Source organism: Cervus elaphus, chromosome 26 (assembly GCF_910594005.1).
Source record: "Cervus elaphus chromosome 26, mCerEla1.1, whole genome shotgun sequence".
NCBI classification, from domain to species: Eukaryota; Metazoa; Chordata; class Mammalia; order Artiodactyla; family Cervidae; genus Cervus; species Cervus elaphus.
In genome coordinates this window covers 41,336,902-41,353,543 of record NC_057840.1, presented here as the reverse complement: position 1 = coordinate 41,353,543, position 16,642 = coordinate 41,336,902, and the positions used below count along the sequence as shown (strand labels likewise).

Sequence of the window (16,642 nt, the reverse complement as noted above, 5' to 3'; positions counted from 1 at the left end):
ACAGAACTGATACACTATTTAATAACCATCACAGCATGAAGATCAGCCAGTCAAGGACTTCCCTGGTGGTCCTGTGGTTAAGACTTTGTGTTTCCAATGCAGGGGGCATAGGTTTGATTGCTGGGTGGGGAACTAAGATCCCATATGCTGCATGGCATAGCAAATAAATAAATAAATACTTCACTAAAGAAAAAAAAAAAGAAAGAAAATCAGCTAGTCAGAAGAAGCACCCACTGTGCCCTGAGTTATCCTTTAGTTGTTGGGTCTTAGGAATGAGGGGCGGGGGCCAGGACTGGGAGGAAGAGAGACCCAAGGGGTTCAGAGCAACAGCTACCAGCCGTTGGTACAGAGGTATTTCAGTCCCACTGTGCCTGTGTTTCCCAGATGACAGCAGACCTAAATAAAGGCATTTCTTAGCTCTTCTTGTTAGCACGCAATTTCTCAGCACAGGATTCTCACCTTAGATGTGTGTTAGGCACAAGTTTATTTTCTTCTTCATTATAACATTACAGTCCTCAGACTAGAGTGTTTTGCAACTGCCGTCTTCATCATCACACATATCATCATTATTAGTGACATGGCATGACTCCACTGTACATCGCAGTAACACACCCCTAACCTCAGGGAAAGGAAGGAAAACCTCGAACATATACAGGATAAGATTTGGATGGCAAAGGGCTGCAGAGCCCAGACAACACCAGGAGACACAACTGTGGCTGTGGATATCATTTAGTGAGGTGACATGGCTAGGATTATTAGGCCCACACTTGCTAAATAAGGCATTGACAATACCAATCCTTATTTCCAAAGAGTTTATCTAAGAGACTCCACTTGAAAGAAAGAAATCACACAACACCTGCCAACCTATGGCTAAGCCCCAAATTGAAAAACAAACCCAAGGACCAATCCACTGACTGCACAAAATCTAAACATTATTCTAAAATATGGCTGAACATGGGAGATTCACAAGCAGTTCTGAGTCAGTGTGTTTACACTCCAGGACTTCTGATGGACATTCATTCTTGGCAGAGCGGAAGTGCAAGTCACCTGCCAGATGCCACAGTGATTTTAAATTCCTTAGCCCTACAAAGTGTACATCAACTGGGCAGAACACAACACTTGCACTGCGTTTTCCCAAGCACTACATCATCACTGAGCCTAGAGAATTCAAGTCCTCACACTGACAGAAATTAGATTTTTAAATTTTTCCGTAGAGACCATATACTAGTCAACTCTGCAGCTTCCGCTGCTGTTCACAGACGGCCACCAAGTCAGTGCTCACTGCATGTGTGCTAAGTGAACACACGGTCCTGAAGATAAACAGACCAATTTGTCCATTTCTGGGGCAGTCTCAATATAACCATGATGTGTATTACGATTACTGAATGAATATTCTTTGACAGTTAAAACTGGAGAGTGGAACACAATGCAGATAAGCTGAGGTCATGTCATTTTTTTTAAAAGTTCACATTCACATGTTTTCTGTTGATTGATGCATTTGTTGGTGACTTTCAGTCACGATATAACTTAAGATGGAATAGGAAATGGCAGCCTACTCCAGTATTCTTGCCTGGAGGATCCCATGGACAGAGGAGCCCGGCGGGCTACGGTCCATGAGGTTGCAAAGAGTCGGACACGACTGAGCACACACATTATACTGTCTATGTGATTCAAAAGCATTATCAATGCCATATCCCAGCAGCCATTCAGGACACTCACTTGAATTAGGAAATTCTTAAAAGGCTGTGGAGCAATTTAGAAAAGATGTCTCAAACCTCACTTGGAACCTGTCCACTCCTGCGTTGCACATAATTCTAACACACTCAGCTAGTGGGCCTCTGGGGCCTCCCTATGGAAGCAGAAGAAAATCAGAAGAGGGAAAAGGTCCCTGCCTAACTGAAGAGGGTAGTGCCACTGAAGAGCTGGAGCTGGGCAGGTGGGGTCAAGTGACCAAGAAAAACACTTAAAAAGAGATCTTGGGATCTCAGGAGAAGCTAGGTGTGGGGAAGACAAAACAGAAATGGCAGGCTTAGCATCCCATGTAGACTGAGGCTTGAGGCTGAAACACTGGAAAAAGTGAGTGGAAGCCAGAATCACAGAAGCAGAAACCAGATGTGAGGGAGCAGCCCATCGCCACCCAGCAGGTCCCCTTGGTCAGGTCAGGTGTCCAGGGCAAGGCAGCCTTGTGTCTTTCACCCTCCCCTCTCCCTTTCCCCACAAACCAGGAAGATGATTGCATTTTCCTCCACTCCCAGCTCTCTGCAACTGGGTAGAAGGCAGAGCTAATGTGTGGGAGAATCATTCTTTTAACACGTTTTTATTGTGTGCTTAGCACAGGCCAGGTACAATTGAAGGGGCAGGGCATCCATTAGTGAACCAATTGGATTTCTGCCAGCATGGAACTTAGCTTCTATAGCATAGAAACAAGGGTTGCAGATGAACTGAATGTGGGCGCTGCAGCTTAATTCTGCAAAGTCTCAGTGTCCCGTGGTCAAACCCTTCCTAGGAGGATGGGAAGTGGTTTTTAGCTACTGGGCCTTGGAGAGGTAAGAAGTGACAGTGTGACTTCGAGGGTGTGGTAAAAACAACAGAAAATGTAGCTCCCAAAGTCAAAGGTTTTAACCTCAGATCATGTGCAAGAGGATACACCTATCCCAGCTCTTCTTGGAGAGCTGCTGAGAATTGCCCAGGGCAACCACTAATTTTTATAAAGACGCTTGTATACAAGTTAAAGGTATGCCTAGGTCATTCTGGTTAAGGCTGCTAGGAAGTGTGCAGCATTTTACAACATTTTCTACCCCAAATAATGTTTTAATGGTACTTGAAGGGGAAAAAAAAATTATACGGAAAACTTACTTCCCCAAAGGAAAGCTTCCTTCAGATCTAAAGTTTCCTAATCCTGGAACCCCAAAGGGGGCTGCAAACAACATCTCAGACAGCCCATCACTTTCAGAAATCACTTTACAATTTGTTACTAAGTGTCCAAACCCGCTTGCATGTTCAAAGGAATCCAACAGGGTACAAACTTCAGGGAGGGGCCAGGACAGCCCTTCCCCTCCCGGCCTGGCTTTGTCCGGTTTGTTTTGTTTAGCTGCGGCTGTTGGAGAAGACTCTTGAGAGTCCCTTGGACTGCAAGGAGATTCAACCAGTCATTCCTAAAGGAAATCAGTCCTGAATACTCATTGGAAGGACTGATGTTGAAGCTGAAGCTCCAATACTTTGGCTACCTAATGCGAAGAGTGACTCATTAGAAAAGACCCTGATGCTTGGAAAGAGTGAAGGCAGGAGAAGGGGACGACAGAGGATGAGATGGTTGGATGGCATCACCGACTCAATGGGCATGAGTTTGAGTAAACTCCAGTGAGTTGGTGATGGACAGGGAGGCCTGGTGTGCTGCAGTCCATGGGGTCGCAGAGAGTCGGACACTACTGAGCGACTGAACTGAACTGTCCAGGGAGCTGCCGGGGCACCCTGGTAGAGGGGAGGTGTCCCCGAGGAGACGCGCGGCTCCCGGATGGCGGGAGGAGCGGCAGGTCCCATCCAGCGTGCATTGCGGACGCCCCGGGGAGCACGGGTCGGAGGGAAAGGTTGGTGTCCTGGAGGAGGCGGGGCGCGAGCGGGGGGCGGGGTCTGAGCGCAGGGGCGGGGTCTGAGCGCGCCTGCGCAGTGCGCTCCACTCGGGGAGGCGGCGGCGACGGGCGGGCGGCAAGATGGAAGACTACCAGGCCGCCGAGGAGGTAACCGCCCGGTGGGCTACAGGACGGGCGGGGGCAGTGGATGCCGGGTGCCGGCGGGCAGGCGGCGGCAGCCAGGGCCGTGTGCGGGCACCCGAGCTGCCTCTGGGCCTGGGTGGTGGCCGTTCCCGGCGCCCCGCCGAGCGCTTCGCGGTGACCCACCGCCTGGCGAACTCCGGGCGTCTTCGCCCTGCCCTGGGGGCCGGGGGCGCGGAGGGGGCGCGCCTCCCGTGGTTCCTCCGGGAGCGGACTCCGCAGGCCTGGACGCCTTCCTCCGGCGGCGCAACATCCCCCGGGGATCGCCTCTGCCGCGCCCCCGACCCCCTGCGTCCCTCGGTCCCCTGCGTCCCCGGCCCTCCGCGTTCCCCGGCCCTCCGCTCCCCCCGACCTCGGCCATCACTCGCGCCCTTTATTCCGAGCGCAGACCGCTGCCCTAGCGGATGGGGGAGGCTGAAGGCCGCGTGTGCGTCTGCCGGCTGATGTTTGCGAGTCTCCAGAGTGACAGGCACACCTGACCAGCACGCCCAGTTACAGCTCCCCAAGGGGCCCCCAGTCCTGGACTGGCTGCTCTGGCTGCGGGCAGCAGGCAGACGCGCCCGCGAGGAGAACCTGCCTTTTTGTCTTGGGTTCCTCTCGTGCTGTCCACGCTGTGCGCACGCCCACCGTGGCCACCGTCACTCACATTTCATTTGAGACAGTCAGATAGCTCCAATTTTGCGGGGTTGGGGTGGGGGTAGTCATTGCCCCATTGAATTAGTCGGGTAAAGCATACAGTTATTTGCCAAGGAGAAGGTATTTATTGTAACAACGTGTGCTGTTTCCTGGTTTTCCTTCCAGCTGATGAGCATTCAGGGAATGATAGCTGATGGCTGCTGCTCTTACAAAATAGTTTCCCCTTTTCTTCTCGCTAAATAATTCTGGTTGAAGTACAAATAAATGGAGCCCTGTGTATTATGCAGCCTTCCTACCCAGCATGAACCTTCTCGGGTAGTGTCACCATCAATGTCCGAAGGGTGGTAGCAACCTAGGGGATATTTAGGGAGAAGCCACAGTTCGGGAGCATGGTAGCCAAGGAAAAGCTTTTCCCTGTCAACTGTGCAGTCATATTGGAGAATGGCTTGTTTTACAGGAATTACTGAGTAACTTTGAGAAAGCAAATATAGAGGAAGTCCTTCAAACTGGAGTTTTTAATACTCTGCCTTCTCATTCTGGCCCTCACCAAGGAGGTGGCTCAGTGACTTCATTATTCCAGGTCTCAACTGCATATCTGAGAAATGAAGGGGCTGAACAGAATGGTGTGTGTTTTACATAAGATAAAGCCCTGGGAGGCTGAGATCATGACTGTCTTCTTTCTAATTGGCCTGCCTTCCGTGTTTACTGACCTACACAGGCAGTAGGTCAGTAACAGACCTACTGACCCCCACGTCTGCTAACTTCATGTAGACACCTGCCTCTTTGTAACTCTGCTCCGTTCATCTTTCCTGCAGAAGCTGAAACTGCCCAGTGGACTCTGTACAACTGCTGTACTTTCCACTAAAAGTCCACTGAAATGCCTCTTGCCCTTTCCCATATTTTAACCACATGGAAACTTACACAGGGACTTTCTTGTATGGTTTAGAACCACTGAGCCCTCTTGGAAGGATCTTTTAAACTTGGAGAAGTCCTTTAAGATACCGCAGGTTTTCGTTAACTTGGTGAGCTGGCTTTGTCTCCAAGCATGACTTCTGAGTACAGTGGGTGAGGGGCTTCAGGCGGTCAGCTCCTGACTCTCCTGGAGAGGAAGGGGCATCGCTGGTACTGGGAGTCAGTGGTCAGCAGCCCAGCGGGGCAGAGCACTCCGTGCCCGCCTCTCTGCCTTCGTCCCGCCAGGACGCACTGGGGCTGAGGGCCCGGGCTGCCCCCGGGAAAGTGCTCCTAGAGCTCAGGAAGTGAGGTGCCTGGACTCAGAACCGTGTACCCGTTCCGATGCACCGCATGTAAAAAGAAAGAAAACCACTAAAACTCCTGGCGCGAGACGACTGCTGGCAGCCCGCCTCCCAGCTCATCCTGATCCGCTGGCCAAGAACTGCTGTGCCTTCAGCTGACTGTATAGTCCTGAAGCCGGACAGAGTTGGGGAAGAAAATATTAACCAGAAATAGGAAGGTCATTGTAAACTTTACCACTGAGAGTGGTCTCAAAAACCAAAAGGACTTAAGTTTCAAACCTCCTAATTAGTTTACATTAGGGAAAGAGTTAATTCATACAAAAGTCAAGTAACTCATTGAACTTCCATATTTGTTAATGATCCTTGCAGCTGGTTGAAATGGACGGACAGGTTGAGATCTAAAGTGAACTTAGTCTTATGGATCATGGCATGACTAAAACAAACCAAAAAATCTTGAAATTGTATACATTGTACTCTAAGTCTCCTGCATCTCACTAGCTCTGTGGTCCTCAGAGAGCTACTTAATGTTTTCCTCAGTAAAATGAACAGCCTGGTTAGATTATTTCTAAGGTCTTCATTTCTAAATTATATTCATTACCTAAATTTGCATTAATCAATGCAGTGGGAAAGGATCTTTTAAATCAATCGGGCTTAACTAATTTTTTCCCCTTACAGACTGCTTTTGTTGTTGATGAGGTGAGCAACATCGTAAAAGAGGTAAGAGAAAAAATGCTTCCTTTTTGAGTGTTTGATTAGTGGCTTATATGAGTGAAAATAATGTGTTTTAAATACTATCTTGGGAAAAAATAAATAAATAAATGCTATCTTGGAATTGTTTCAGCTGAGCCCGTGTGTTTTGGCATTTCAAATAACAGTTGTTACTTCAATGAATATCTAGATAAGAATTACTCCCATATTATGTAAATTATAGATTTTAAATGAGACAGGAAATTTTATATACTGGCATTATTATTGACTGTCACTAAGGCTTGGTTCTATAACCTTTTAGCATAAAAGACTCATGATATACAAATAAATATTTCCAATGTTTAATGAAGAGTGGATATTAAAAAATTGAACAACTTCTATTCACTCAAGACCTGGTGCTGCACTTGGGGCTCATTTTTTTTTTTTTTACATTCCTAAACCATCCACTTTATTGACCATAGTACCCCCTTTAGATGATAAGAATGGGAGTCAAAAAGGCTATTTGCTCATTCATTCAAAAGTACACGTCAAGGGTGCATGCAGGGGACTGATGCCCAGAGAGTTTACAAAATTGGGGAGGGGAGGGCAGACATTTATCAGGTAATCACCCTGCATTCCTCGCGTGGCGCTCTGAGGGACTAACCCATCTGGTGAGCTCAGAGCTGGGGTCTGGAGAAAACAGAAGAGTAGGGTGCTGTGCTATGTTGTGCTTGGTCGCTCAGTCGTGTCTGACTCTTTGTGACCCCATGGACTGTAGCCCACCAGGCTTTTCTGTCCATGGGGTTTCTCCAGGCAAGAATACTGGAGTGGATTGCCATGCCCTCCTCCAGGGGATCTTCCTAATCCAGGGATTGAACCCAGATCTCTCAAATTGCAGGCGGATTCTTTACCGACTTCCCTGGTGGCTCAGAGGTTAAAGTGTCTGCCTGGAATGCGGGAGACCCCGGTTTGATCCCAGAGTTGGGAAGATCCCCCGGAGAAGGAAATGGCAACCCACTGCAGTACTCTTGCCTGGAGAATCCCATGGAGGGAGGAGCCTGGTAGGCTACAGTCCATGGGGTTGCAAGGAGTCGGACACGACTGAGTGACTTCACTTCTTTACCGACTGAGCTACCAGGAAAGCCCAAGAATACTGGAGGGGATAGCCTATTCCTTCTCCAGGGGATCTTCCCAACTCAGGAATCACACCAGGGTCCCTTGCATTGCAGGCAGATTCTTTACCAGCTGAGCTACTGGGGAAGCCCCAGGAGTAGGGTTAACTTAGTAAAAAGAGGGGAACAGATATACCAGACTGAATAAGTGCAAGGGCCCTGTGGTAAGGAATGTCCTGGTATGTCTGAGGGGTTTGTAGGGAGGTGGGGGTGTCTGGACTAGTGTGGGGTGCTGGGGAGAGCACCTGGGGCAGGAATGAGGCCAGAAATGGTTTTCCTGGTCGGTTATTCCCCCAGACCCCTGTACGTTGAGCACATAGTGAAGCCGGTGGCTCAGAGACGGTTGTGAGATTATCTCAGTTGAACAATACCATTTGAAGTTTTCTATATGATTTGAAATTGACTTTAATGCAAACTGGTATTAATGCAAGTTATTGACAAATGCCAGAGTGATTAAAGAACTCCAACCTATTTTTGTGAACATCATCAAAATGCAAAGTGATTTAAAAAAAAAAAAAGCAAAGTGATCTTGTTCTGCTATATATAGTATTCCACATGAGGCATTATTTTCTAGTTGCTTTGCAGATCTTTAACACACTGCTTTTCATTGTTTTTCAAAATACAGTGTTTCTTAGGAACACAGTGGGGAGCAGGAAGATGGGTGAATTTCACTAGAACTGGGAGAAGTGGAGTTGGTTTGTTAGGAAGCCTGCTTGGGTCTCACTGTTTTCTGCACAGTCTTTGACTTGGTTGCCAGGCAGCAAGTTTGATACTACTGCAGCCAGAGCTTCCCAGTCTCCCTGGAAGCACAAGTAACATTGCGGTCAGTGTTCCTTTCATGTTGATCACCCAGTCACTCACTTCAGCAGCTTTTTCTGCCCCTGGGCAGTAGGTTAATTCTGTACTCAAACTATTGTTAAGTATTGCATAGTAGTAAACTTGGATGGGTCCAAAATTAGAGAAAGGTTTTCCTCCCTCCCTGAAAAACAGTGAATTCCAAAGAGAGTGTGGAGAGAACGGCCAGAGTTAGTGGCTTAGCCTGAGCGCAGCACCCACTTCTTTGACAAAGCTGCTGCGCGCTCGCTGAGCCGAGTCCGACTTGTGACCCCGTGGACTAGCCTGCCAGGCTCCTCTGTCTCTGGGATTATCCCAGCAAGAACACTGGAGCAGGCTGCCATTTCCTCCTCCAGGGGATCTTCCTGACCCAGAGGTTGAACCCAAGTCTCCTGTACCTCCTGCACTGGCAAGTGGGTTCTTCACCACGGAGCCATCTGGGAAGCCCCATTTGACAAAGCTGAGCCCAGACCTGTTAATACCTTCATCCCCTGAAACCAGGACGGGCATCAGCATAAAGGGCCCAGAAAATCATGGAATAGGAATATCCTCACTACACAACTTGACCAAGAGGTAAGGCCAGGGACCATGTGTATTCCTGAATAACCCCTGAAACACACAGCGTGAACCATCCCAGAATACAGCACAGAAGAGAAGCCAAGGAATTTCATAATAAAAAATGCATCACAAACTTAAATAAGGTTTTGGAATAGATAGTTTTTTAGTTTTCTGAAAAACATACTTCTGTGATAACATTACCAGAAAATGCTGAATAAAGGAAGTATTTGTAAATACATGATTATCTGGATAGGTTTGTACATTGTGGATTATACAACCCACAAAGATTCCTCTATCTGCTGTACTTTTAAGAAAGCAATAGGCAAAGGAAAGTATTTTCTAGCCTCAGTGGGAAGAAAATGTGTTGCTTATCTCTAGATAATTAATCACAACAGCAAACATTAAATTCAGTCAAAATGTTTAAAAAATTTGACAGATGCTATATAATTACATGTTTTAAAAAATGAATAAATAGGGCTTTCCTGATGGCTCAGTGATAAAGGGTCCGTCTGCAAGTTCAGGAGACGGGTTTGATCCCGATCTGGGACAATCGCATATGCCAAGGAGCAGCCGTGCCCGGGTGCCCCAGCTGTTGAGCCTTTGCTCTAGCGCCCGGGAGCCAACACCTGAGCCTGCGTGCCACGAGCAGAGAAGCGATGAGAAGGCCAAGCACCCAAACTAGAGAAAGAGCCCCTGCAGCAGCAAGGACCCAGTACAGCCAAAGATAAATAAACATTTAAAAATGAACAAAGGGACCTCTTGATAGCCCAGTGACTAAGAGGCTGCCTTCCAGTGCCAGGGACACGGGTTTGATCCCTGGTTGGGGAACTGCGATCCCACGTGCCATGGAGTAACTAGACCCGCACACTGCGGCAAAGATCCCAAGTGCTGCAGCTCAGACCCAGTGCAGCCAGAAATGTAAAAATGCTGGTAACGTGAAAGTGAAAGATAAAGCATTCAAATGGAATACCGTGAAAAGGTATGTTTGCAAAGGAGTCCCCATGGTTGCCAGCAAGCTTACTGTCATGTTAGGCAAAGTGTAACTTGGCGGTTCTTCGGGCGCAGCGCTCACCGTGCTGACCTCAGGAGCGGCCGGAAGGGCACGGTGCTAACAGGGACCGGCTCTGCTCTGTCTTCCAGGCCATAGAGAGTGCCATCGGGGGCAACGCCTATCAGCACAGCAAAGTCAATCAGTGGACCACAAACGTGGTGGAACAGACCTTAAGCCAACTCACCAAGCTGGGGAAGCCATTTAAGTACATCGGTAATGCACCTTTGCTTCTGGTTGGTGGTGGTGGTTCTTTAAGTACCGAGGGTCTGGGGCGGGGGAGACAGCAGAGGCGGTTCCTGGAGCAGCATGTCAGCGGCCTGTGCACACCCACCCACCCGGGCTGCGTGGCTGCAGCAACGGCTGCGGACCACGTCCCAGGACTTCACAGCATTTCAGATGCGACGCTTTTAGAGTAAGCGCGTGGTGCGGTGTCAGTGTGCTAGGACCAGGCGCTCTACCCCAGAGTCATTTTCATTTTGAACGGCAGCCATGTGATCTACTGCACATATGAGGACAGAGAGGAATGTGAGTTGTCAAGTAGATTCCTCTAGTAAAAGCTTGTTTTTCTTTAGTGACCTGTGTGATCATGCAGAAGAACGGCGCGGGCCTGCACACAGCAAGCTCCTGCTTCTGGGACAGCTCCACCGACGGTAGGTTTTCCCTCCCTGGGAAGGGCTGTCCCTGGCACGTCCCTGGGGACCCTGCTGCCATCTAGACTGTGCAGAGCCGTGTTTTAGGAAATGTGTGTTGGTTGTTTCATGTCTTTGAATGCATATTTATTAGAGTTGCCTTTTAAAACGTTTTATAGAAGAGAGAAGGGCTGACCTTCTTTGTTGGCTACAGAGTTGAGTACTGAGTGTTTGGCCTGATCCTGAGAACTCGGAAGACCTGGCTCTTCCGGTTTTCAGTGCGACCCTCCTTCCCCCCGCAGGGAGCTGCACCGTGCGATGGGAGAACAAGACCATGTACTGCATCGTCAGCGCCTTCGGACTGTCCATCTGAAAGCCCCGCCCCGCCCCTGACCTTTCTCCTTCCACCCCGTCCCTTCTCTCCCATCTTCTAACCACCAGCCGTCTATTCAGCGATCACCTTTCTCATCCTAAGTGTGTTTTTGTGGCACTCTCAACGTGTAGAGAAAAAAACCAAATAACCACACTGCTCTCTGTGACCTGCACACCAAGTCAGAGGCATCACCACCGCAGGTAGTCAGGAGCCTCTCCTGCCACTTGTCTTAACTCTGAATGTTTCTTCTCAAAGGTGCTAAAAGCCGAAATCTGCTAGTGTGAAACTTTCTCTACTCTCTGAAATGATTCAAATACACTAATTTTCCATACTTTGTACTTTTTGTTAGAATAATAAATTATTCCAATTTAAAGTGTGTGTTTTCTTCATAGTCTAAATAGTATCACAGGTGAGTTCTCCATATTTAGTTACTAGCTTTAGAATCTGTAAAACTGAAAAAGCAGGAAAGCTTGCAGTCCTGCCTTGGTTCTCTTCCAGGACGGTGAACATGCTGACTGACCACCCGGGGCTGGGGGGCTCTTGACTGCTTTGCTGTGTCCTGGTTGGATCTCTGCCTGAGCATCAGTCACTCTTCACTCTCAAGTTCTTCCTCTTCTGGAGCTTCGAGGGCAGGAAGTGGGCACTCTGGACTGTTCTGTTAGCCAAAGGACGCGAAGCCACACTCTCGGCCCAGGCCTGACCCGCAACACAGCAGTTTCTACTCTTGTCTATTTTTCAGTAGCAATCAAAACACACGTTTTAGTACTTTACTGCTTCCGCGGTGTTTTCACAGTGACTCATTTTGTGTCCACAATAATTAGCCCATTAACAAGTCAGAAAAGGTGTTGGGAGGTTATCTGATTTAAAGTCATATCCAAGTTAAGTGAGAAGGGGGGGCCCAAACCCTGTTCTTACGACCTCACCTTCAGGGCTTGTCCAGGGCTTGTCCAGGGCCACGTTCACACGACGACAGACACACCTCTGCATCACCTGCTGAACTGGAAAAAAGCCCTGCTCTCGTCCCTAAAGTGCCTAAACGGTCACCTTAATGCCACACGCAAAGAGGAAACCACTGTACATAAACAGGATCAAATATTAACAATGTATTAACGTCCACCAGAATGGTAGTAAAAGGTTAAAGATTTACATGATTTGAAGAAAAACCAGAGTAGAGAAACGCAGTCTCAATGAAGCCACTCCCACAGTGTGAATCTGCTGTAAATAAACGTTTATTGACGTCTGATTACAGTGATCGTTCTGTGACCCAGGGTACTGTGCTTGCTGACGCACTTCTGAGGTCTAATACTCAGCTCTAGCTTTCCCATTGAGCCTAAAATTTAGAGTTGTTTTATTTTACAAATATTTACAGTCCTTTTGTAAAAAGGCAGCTTTCAGTAGCAGAAAATCCTGTGTTTCATAGTCTGGTGTTACATTCTTGTGTCCTACGTCCAATCCTCAACTAGATGTCCCTTTTCATCACCCCTTCTCTGAGCTTCAGTGTTTTTCCCTGTGACGAGGATTCCAGGAAATAAGCTACTGACCATGTCATAACATACTGAACATTAACTATACCTTGAGTAAACAGTTCACAGAATACTTGAGGCTGGTGACATTTGTCTTGTAACCTGCCCATTTAGCAAGCTGGCTTTACATACTGAATCTGAACTTTTATTGCAATCTGTAATTATGTACAGGAACAATCTTACAAACCTTGAATATATTTTACATATCCCCTTCTTTAGCCTTTCAAATGGGGCTTAAGAGAGAAAACTGCATCACTGCGCTGCTTTAATGATTTAATAATAAATCAAGCGGACCTTTATCCTCATGGATAATGAAGCTCTCTCTAGGGAAACTGAAAGGCCTATGGTCATCTTCCAGGTTCCCCAGACTAGACCAGTATAAAAAATTATCCCCAAGATGATGTTATTCACGCCATTACCATGGAAGAACTAAAGTCAGCCCTTTGGAATTTTTAAGTTTATAGAACTCTGATAACCCTCCAAGATCAAAAAAATAATTTTCTTGCTATCGTCTAAGGTTTCTGGCAGACTTTAGTGTTATAACCTAGTACCTATGGCACATGCTAAATGCTATATACTTTAAGCAGATTTTTACATGGAAGATGTAATATGTTGACATATATGATACACCAGAGAAGATAAATTGAAAATGCATGATTTAATAAAGAACCATTTCCCCCTTAAGTACTTCCTTTTATAACCTCCTTGTTTCCAACTTAGTTACAAAAAGTTAATAAATACTCTCATTTTTAATTTTACTGACCTGATACTATCAAGAATCAACCTACGAAGATCTATCATCAGTTAACAGTTACACTACAGGACAAGGATAAGTTGTAAAAATGCCTAAATGTGTATAGCTAAATGCCTCAGATACTTTACTGATAAATAACAGCATTCCAAATTATGGACCGTTATAACGATTAAAACTTGTAAACTATAACATACTAGAATAATCAGCACAAGTAACTTTTCATCAGTTTACATAAAATTATAGTGAGTCTTAATAGAAGTAAGTTTGGTAACAGAAAATTTTTTCAATACCTCTGAATATACAGAATCAAAAAAAAAAGGAATCACATCATTGCAGATGTAAAAACCATGTAAACTTGAATACCCTTGCAACAACACAACTGTTTGAATTCAAACTTTCTTATTTACAGGGTTTTAAAAACAAATATAAATGGAATCCATATTAAAGGTACGTTAAATTAAAAAGAAAAATACGAAGTCATAATAAATAGTCTTTCAGGAAGCTCTCTAAGGCCCCAGCACTACCTGAAGTGGACTATGCCTTTGAGCTCTGCACGGTAGCTGGAGGGTTGATGCATAGATGGAGAAAGTGGAGGTGCTGTTTGCAGGGTGGAACAATCACGTCCCTGCCTGTTGTGTTTGCTCAGACGGCAGCATCAGGATGTGTGCAGTGCTCACAGGTGAGCCGTTCAAGGGAGATGAGTGTGCACGCCAGAGGAGAGGCAAAGGAGACAGCTCCACCTCCCACATCTGGTCTTGACAGACAGGAGCTGGGGGTCCCCAGGGCCTCCTCCCAGATCCCGCAGCTCCAGACGGCACTCACGCAGAGCAGCTCACCCGTTTCTCTGACGGTGAACACACCTGACGACCGTGTGAGGCTCAAGGCAGGAATGATTCCCCACGTTACCGTCTCCCCACAGATGTTCTTCCATAAACCATCTAAAAATGTGCTACCTTCTTGCGCCTAGTTTCCAAATGTGAAGCTGAAGAACTTTTTGGCAATAACGAATCTGTAGTATTGTATCAGACACTTGTTTAGCTTTTATTTAAAAAAACAAAAAGAGCTCTACAGGGTATGGTCCTTAGCAGAGCTCCTACTGCTCACCGGAGTTTCATGGGTACCCTCCCCCCCACCCCAACCACAGGGGCCTCATCCACATTCATGACGTAAGGCTCACAGTGAGACCCTTCCCTGTCAACTGGAGATGATGACCTGCCAATCCTTAAGGAACCCTGTCGAACCCTCCTCAGAACTCCAAGACACTGGCTCTGCCTTGGTGGCGGTCTTCACCTCGAACCTGCCCACCCAGCCTCCCTCTCCCCATCAACAGCCTTGCTTACACGTCTCACAGCAACGACCCGGTGACCCATCACTGGAGATGCGTGGTCATCCGGAGCCCTGGCCGCTCAGCGGGGAAGGACCGCCCTCGTGGGGCAGCCTCAGAAACGGGCTTCCCTCTGAAGGGTCGGCAACCGGTGCCACGGGGCAGGGCAGAAAGGAAGGGGGACGGGGGAACGCCACCACGCTGCGGGCCACACTCACAAAGGCTTCCCGGGAACTCAAAATCAGCAAACTTTTTTTTAAAGCACGTAATTCTCTCTACTAAGAACAGGGATGATTTCTTTCTCACCATTGAAAACAGCTTGTCTCTCATCATCTGGAATCTCTGAAAAGATGATTTGGCTGTCTAAAACTTTTTGTCAGGGCCTCTCTTCCCAAATAAATGTCGTCAGTGTGACGGTACATTTAGGCCCAACATTTAAATTAGTCCTCAGTTTTGGTTTTCCTCTCAAACATATGTAAACGAATGAGGACCAGGGCGTCTCTGCGCGTCAGACACGGGCGGGTCCAGGGAAGGCAGGCAGGGGCGCACTCGCCAGGACGGCGGCCGGGCCTCAGTCGCTCTCGGAGCCCTCCTTGTACTGGGCCCGGATGGCCTGGCCATTCTGCAGGGGCATCTCTTCATAGTCACTCCTGTCACGGAAGAGACCTCTGACACCCTGGGCTCCGACAGCGCGGACTTCCTCTCCTCTCCACGCCGCGGCGCTGTCCTGAGAGCCCAGCCCCTGCTCGCTCGCCCCGTTCCTCCCGCTTCCACCAGCCCTCCGGTAAGGGCCCGCCGCCCAGCACCAGCGCCTCCTCCTGCGGTCACCACGCGCGCAGATGCCCAGCAGGAAGGCACGCGGCCCCTCCTGAGCACAGAAAACCAGGGGTCGCAGACACGCCCGGGTGGACCGAAAGGGACGATACCGTGAAAACCACCTCAGAAGAATCGCCAGCCTCCTCGGTGAAGGCGCAGAGAGGCAGGCTGCGACAGAGAGCCTTTAGCAGAGACGGGGCTGACTTACCCGTAGATCACGTCGTCGTCCGAGTCGTTGAGCATGGAGAAGGCGGGGTTGTCCTTCAGCTGCGACTCTGAAAACCAACAAGCATTGTCGTGTCATTAGCCCGGAGAGGCCGGGGCCGTCCTAGGAAGAGGAGGAGGGTCGGAGACAGCTGGGTTCCGGTCCCCGCCTCCACCGGTTACGCCGGGGGTTCCGGGCAAGGGATCCGAGTCCTGGGCGGGGGGACGTGCTCTCACCCACAGGCCGGGACAGCATGGGGTGCCTTGGTGGGAGCCTGAGGGGGGCTGGCACCCCGGAAGAGACCAAGAGCAAGTTGCCCCCGCCCCGGGTTCCCCCAGGTCTTCTCCAGAGCCAGGCCACCCCCGGTCCCAGTCCATCGCCACGGATGGGAGCACCGGACGCCGCTGGGGCCTCGGGCACGTGCTGGCAACTCCTCCATGGACAGCCTGTGGCTGGGCTCGCCAAAAGCTGCCCGGGTTCCAGACAGCTCTCCCCCTTCTCATCCCGGGCGGAAGGGCTGCTGGGTGTGCTTTGGTTTGGTCCTTGGGGAGGTGGGCTGGGGGTACATTTGGGTTTCTATTGATGGTCACGGCACTCATGTTCTACAGACCATTTCAGGGCACTGGGCGGGGGTCATGATGCTCGTGTCAGGGCCCACCGACACGCTGGTTTCTGGCATGGGGGGCTGTAACGACACAGAACCTGCTGGGCTCCACCTGCGGCTCAGGGCTCACTGTGAGCGCCCACCTGGTCCCCCTGGTCCAGAGCAGGCTCTGCAGCCACGGGGGCCCTGCCCAGGGGAAGTGGGCAGGGGTCAGGGGGCAGCTTACCATACAGGGCGTTCTTCGAGGGCGAGTACACAAAGGCCAAAGTGTAGAGGTAAAAGTTCAACAAGCCGTAGAAAGACAAGAATTCAGCTGGTGACACCGGTCAAGGGAAGCAGCGGTCCTGGCCACGGTCTCCTTGGTCATGTCAGCCGGCCCCTCCCCCCACCAGCTAGGCCCTCAGGGGTCCACGCCCGGAAGTCAGAGCGCCAGGGGGCAGGCCCACGGCCGGA

General features: G+C 49.0%; 2 protein-coding genes across 4 annotated transcripts in view; one reads left to right on the top strand and one right to left on the bottom strand.

Annotated features, from left to right (window-relative positions):
* The first annotated feature begins 3,622 nt into the window (after positions 1-3,622).
* DYNLT1 (dynein light chain Tctex-type 1) lies at positions 3,623-11,336 on the top strand. Of its 2 annotated transcripts, XM_043888126.1 has the most exons (5): positions 3,623-3,737; positions 6,335-6,376; positions 10,051-10,174; positions 10,534-10,611; positions 10,893-11,336. In XM_043888126.1, exons 1-5 carry the CDS (start codon positions 3,711-3,713, stop codon positions 10,961-10,963), a joined length of 342 nt encoding a protein of 113 aa, XP_043744061.1. In that variant the 5' UTR covers positions 3,623-3,710; the 3' UTR covers positions 10,964-11,336. The 2 variants fall into 2 exon arrangements, with proteins under 2 accessions (XP_043744061.1, XP_043744062.1); XM_043888127.1 differs by lacking the exon at positions 6,335-6,376 and having other exon boundaries at positions 3,676-3,737.
* An 838-nt stretch (positions 11,337-12,174) lies between these two features.
* Positions 12,175-16,642, bottom strand: part of TMEM181 (transmembrane protein 181) — a 65,978-nt gene continuing 61,510 nt past the window's right edge. For both annotated transcript variants that reach the window (XM_043888124.1, XM_043888125.1), the window contains exons 15-17: positions 16,416-16,505; positions 15,589-15,655; positions 12,175-15,214 (exon numbers count right to left, since the gene is read on the bottom strand). In XM_043888124.1, the coding sequence (XP_043744059.1) occupies positions 15,136-15,214; positions 15,589-15,655; positions 16,416-16,505 (236 nt within the window). In that variant the 3' untranslated portion in view covers positions 12,175-15,135. The remainder of the gene's footprint in view (positions 15,215-15,588; positions 15,656-16,415; positions 16,506-16,642) is intronic.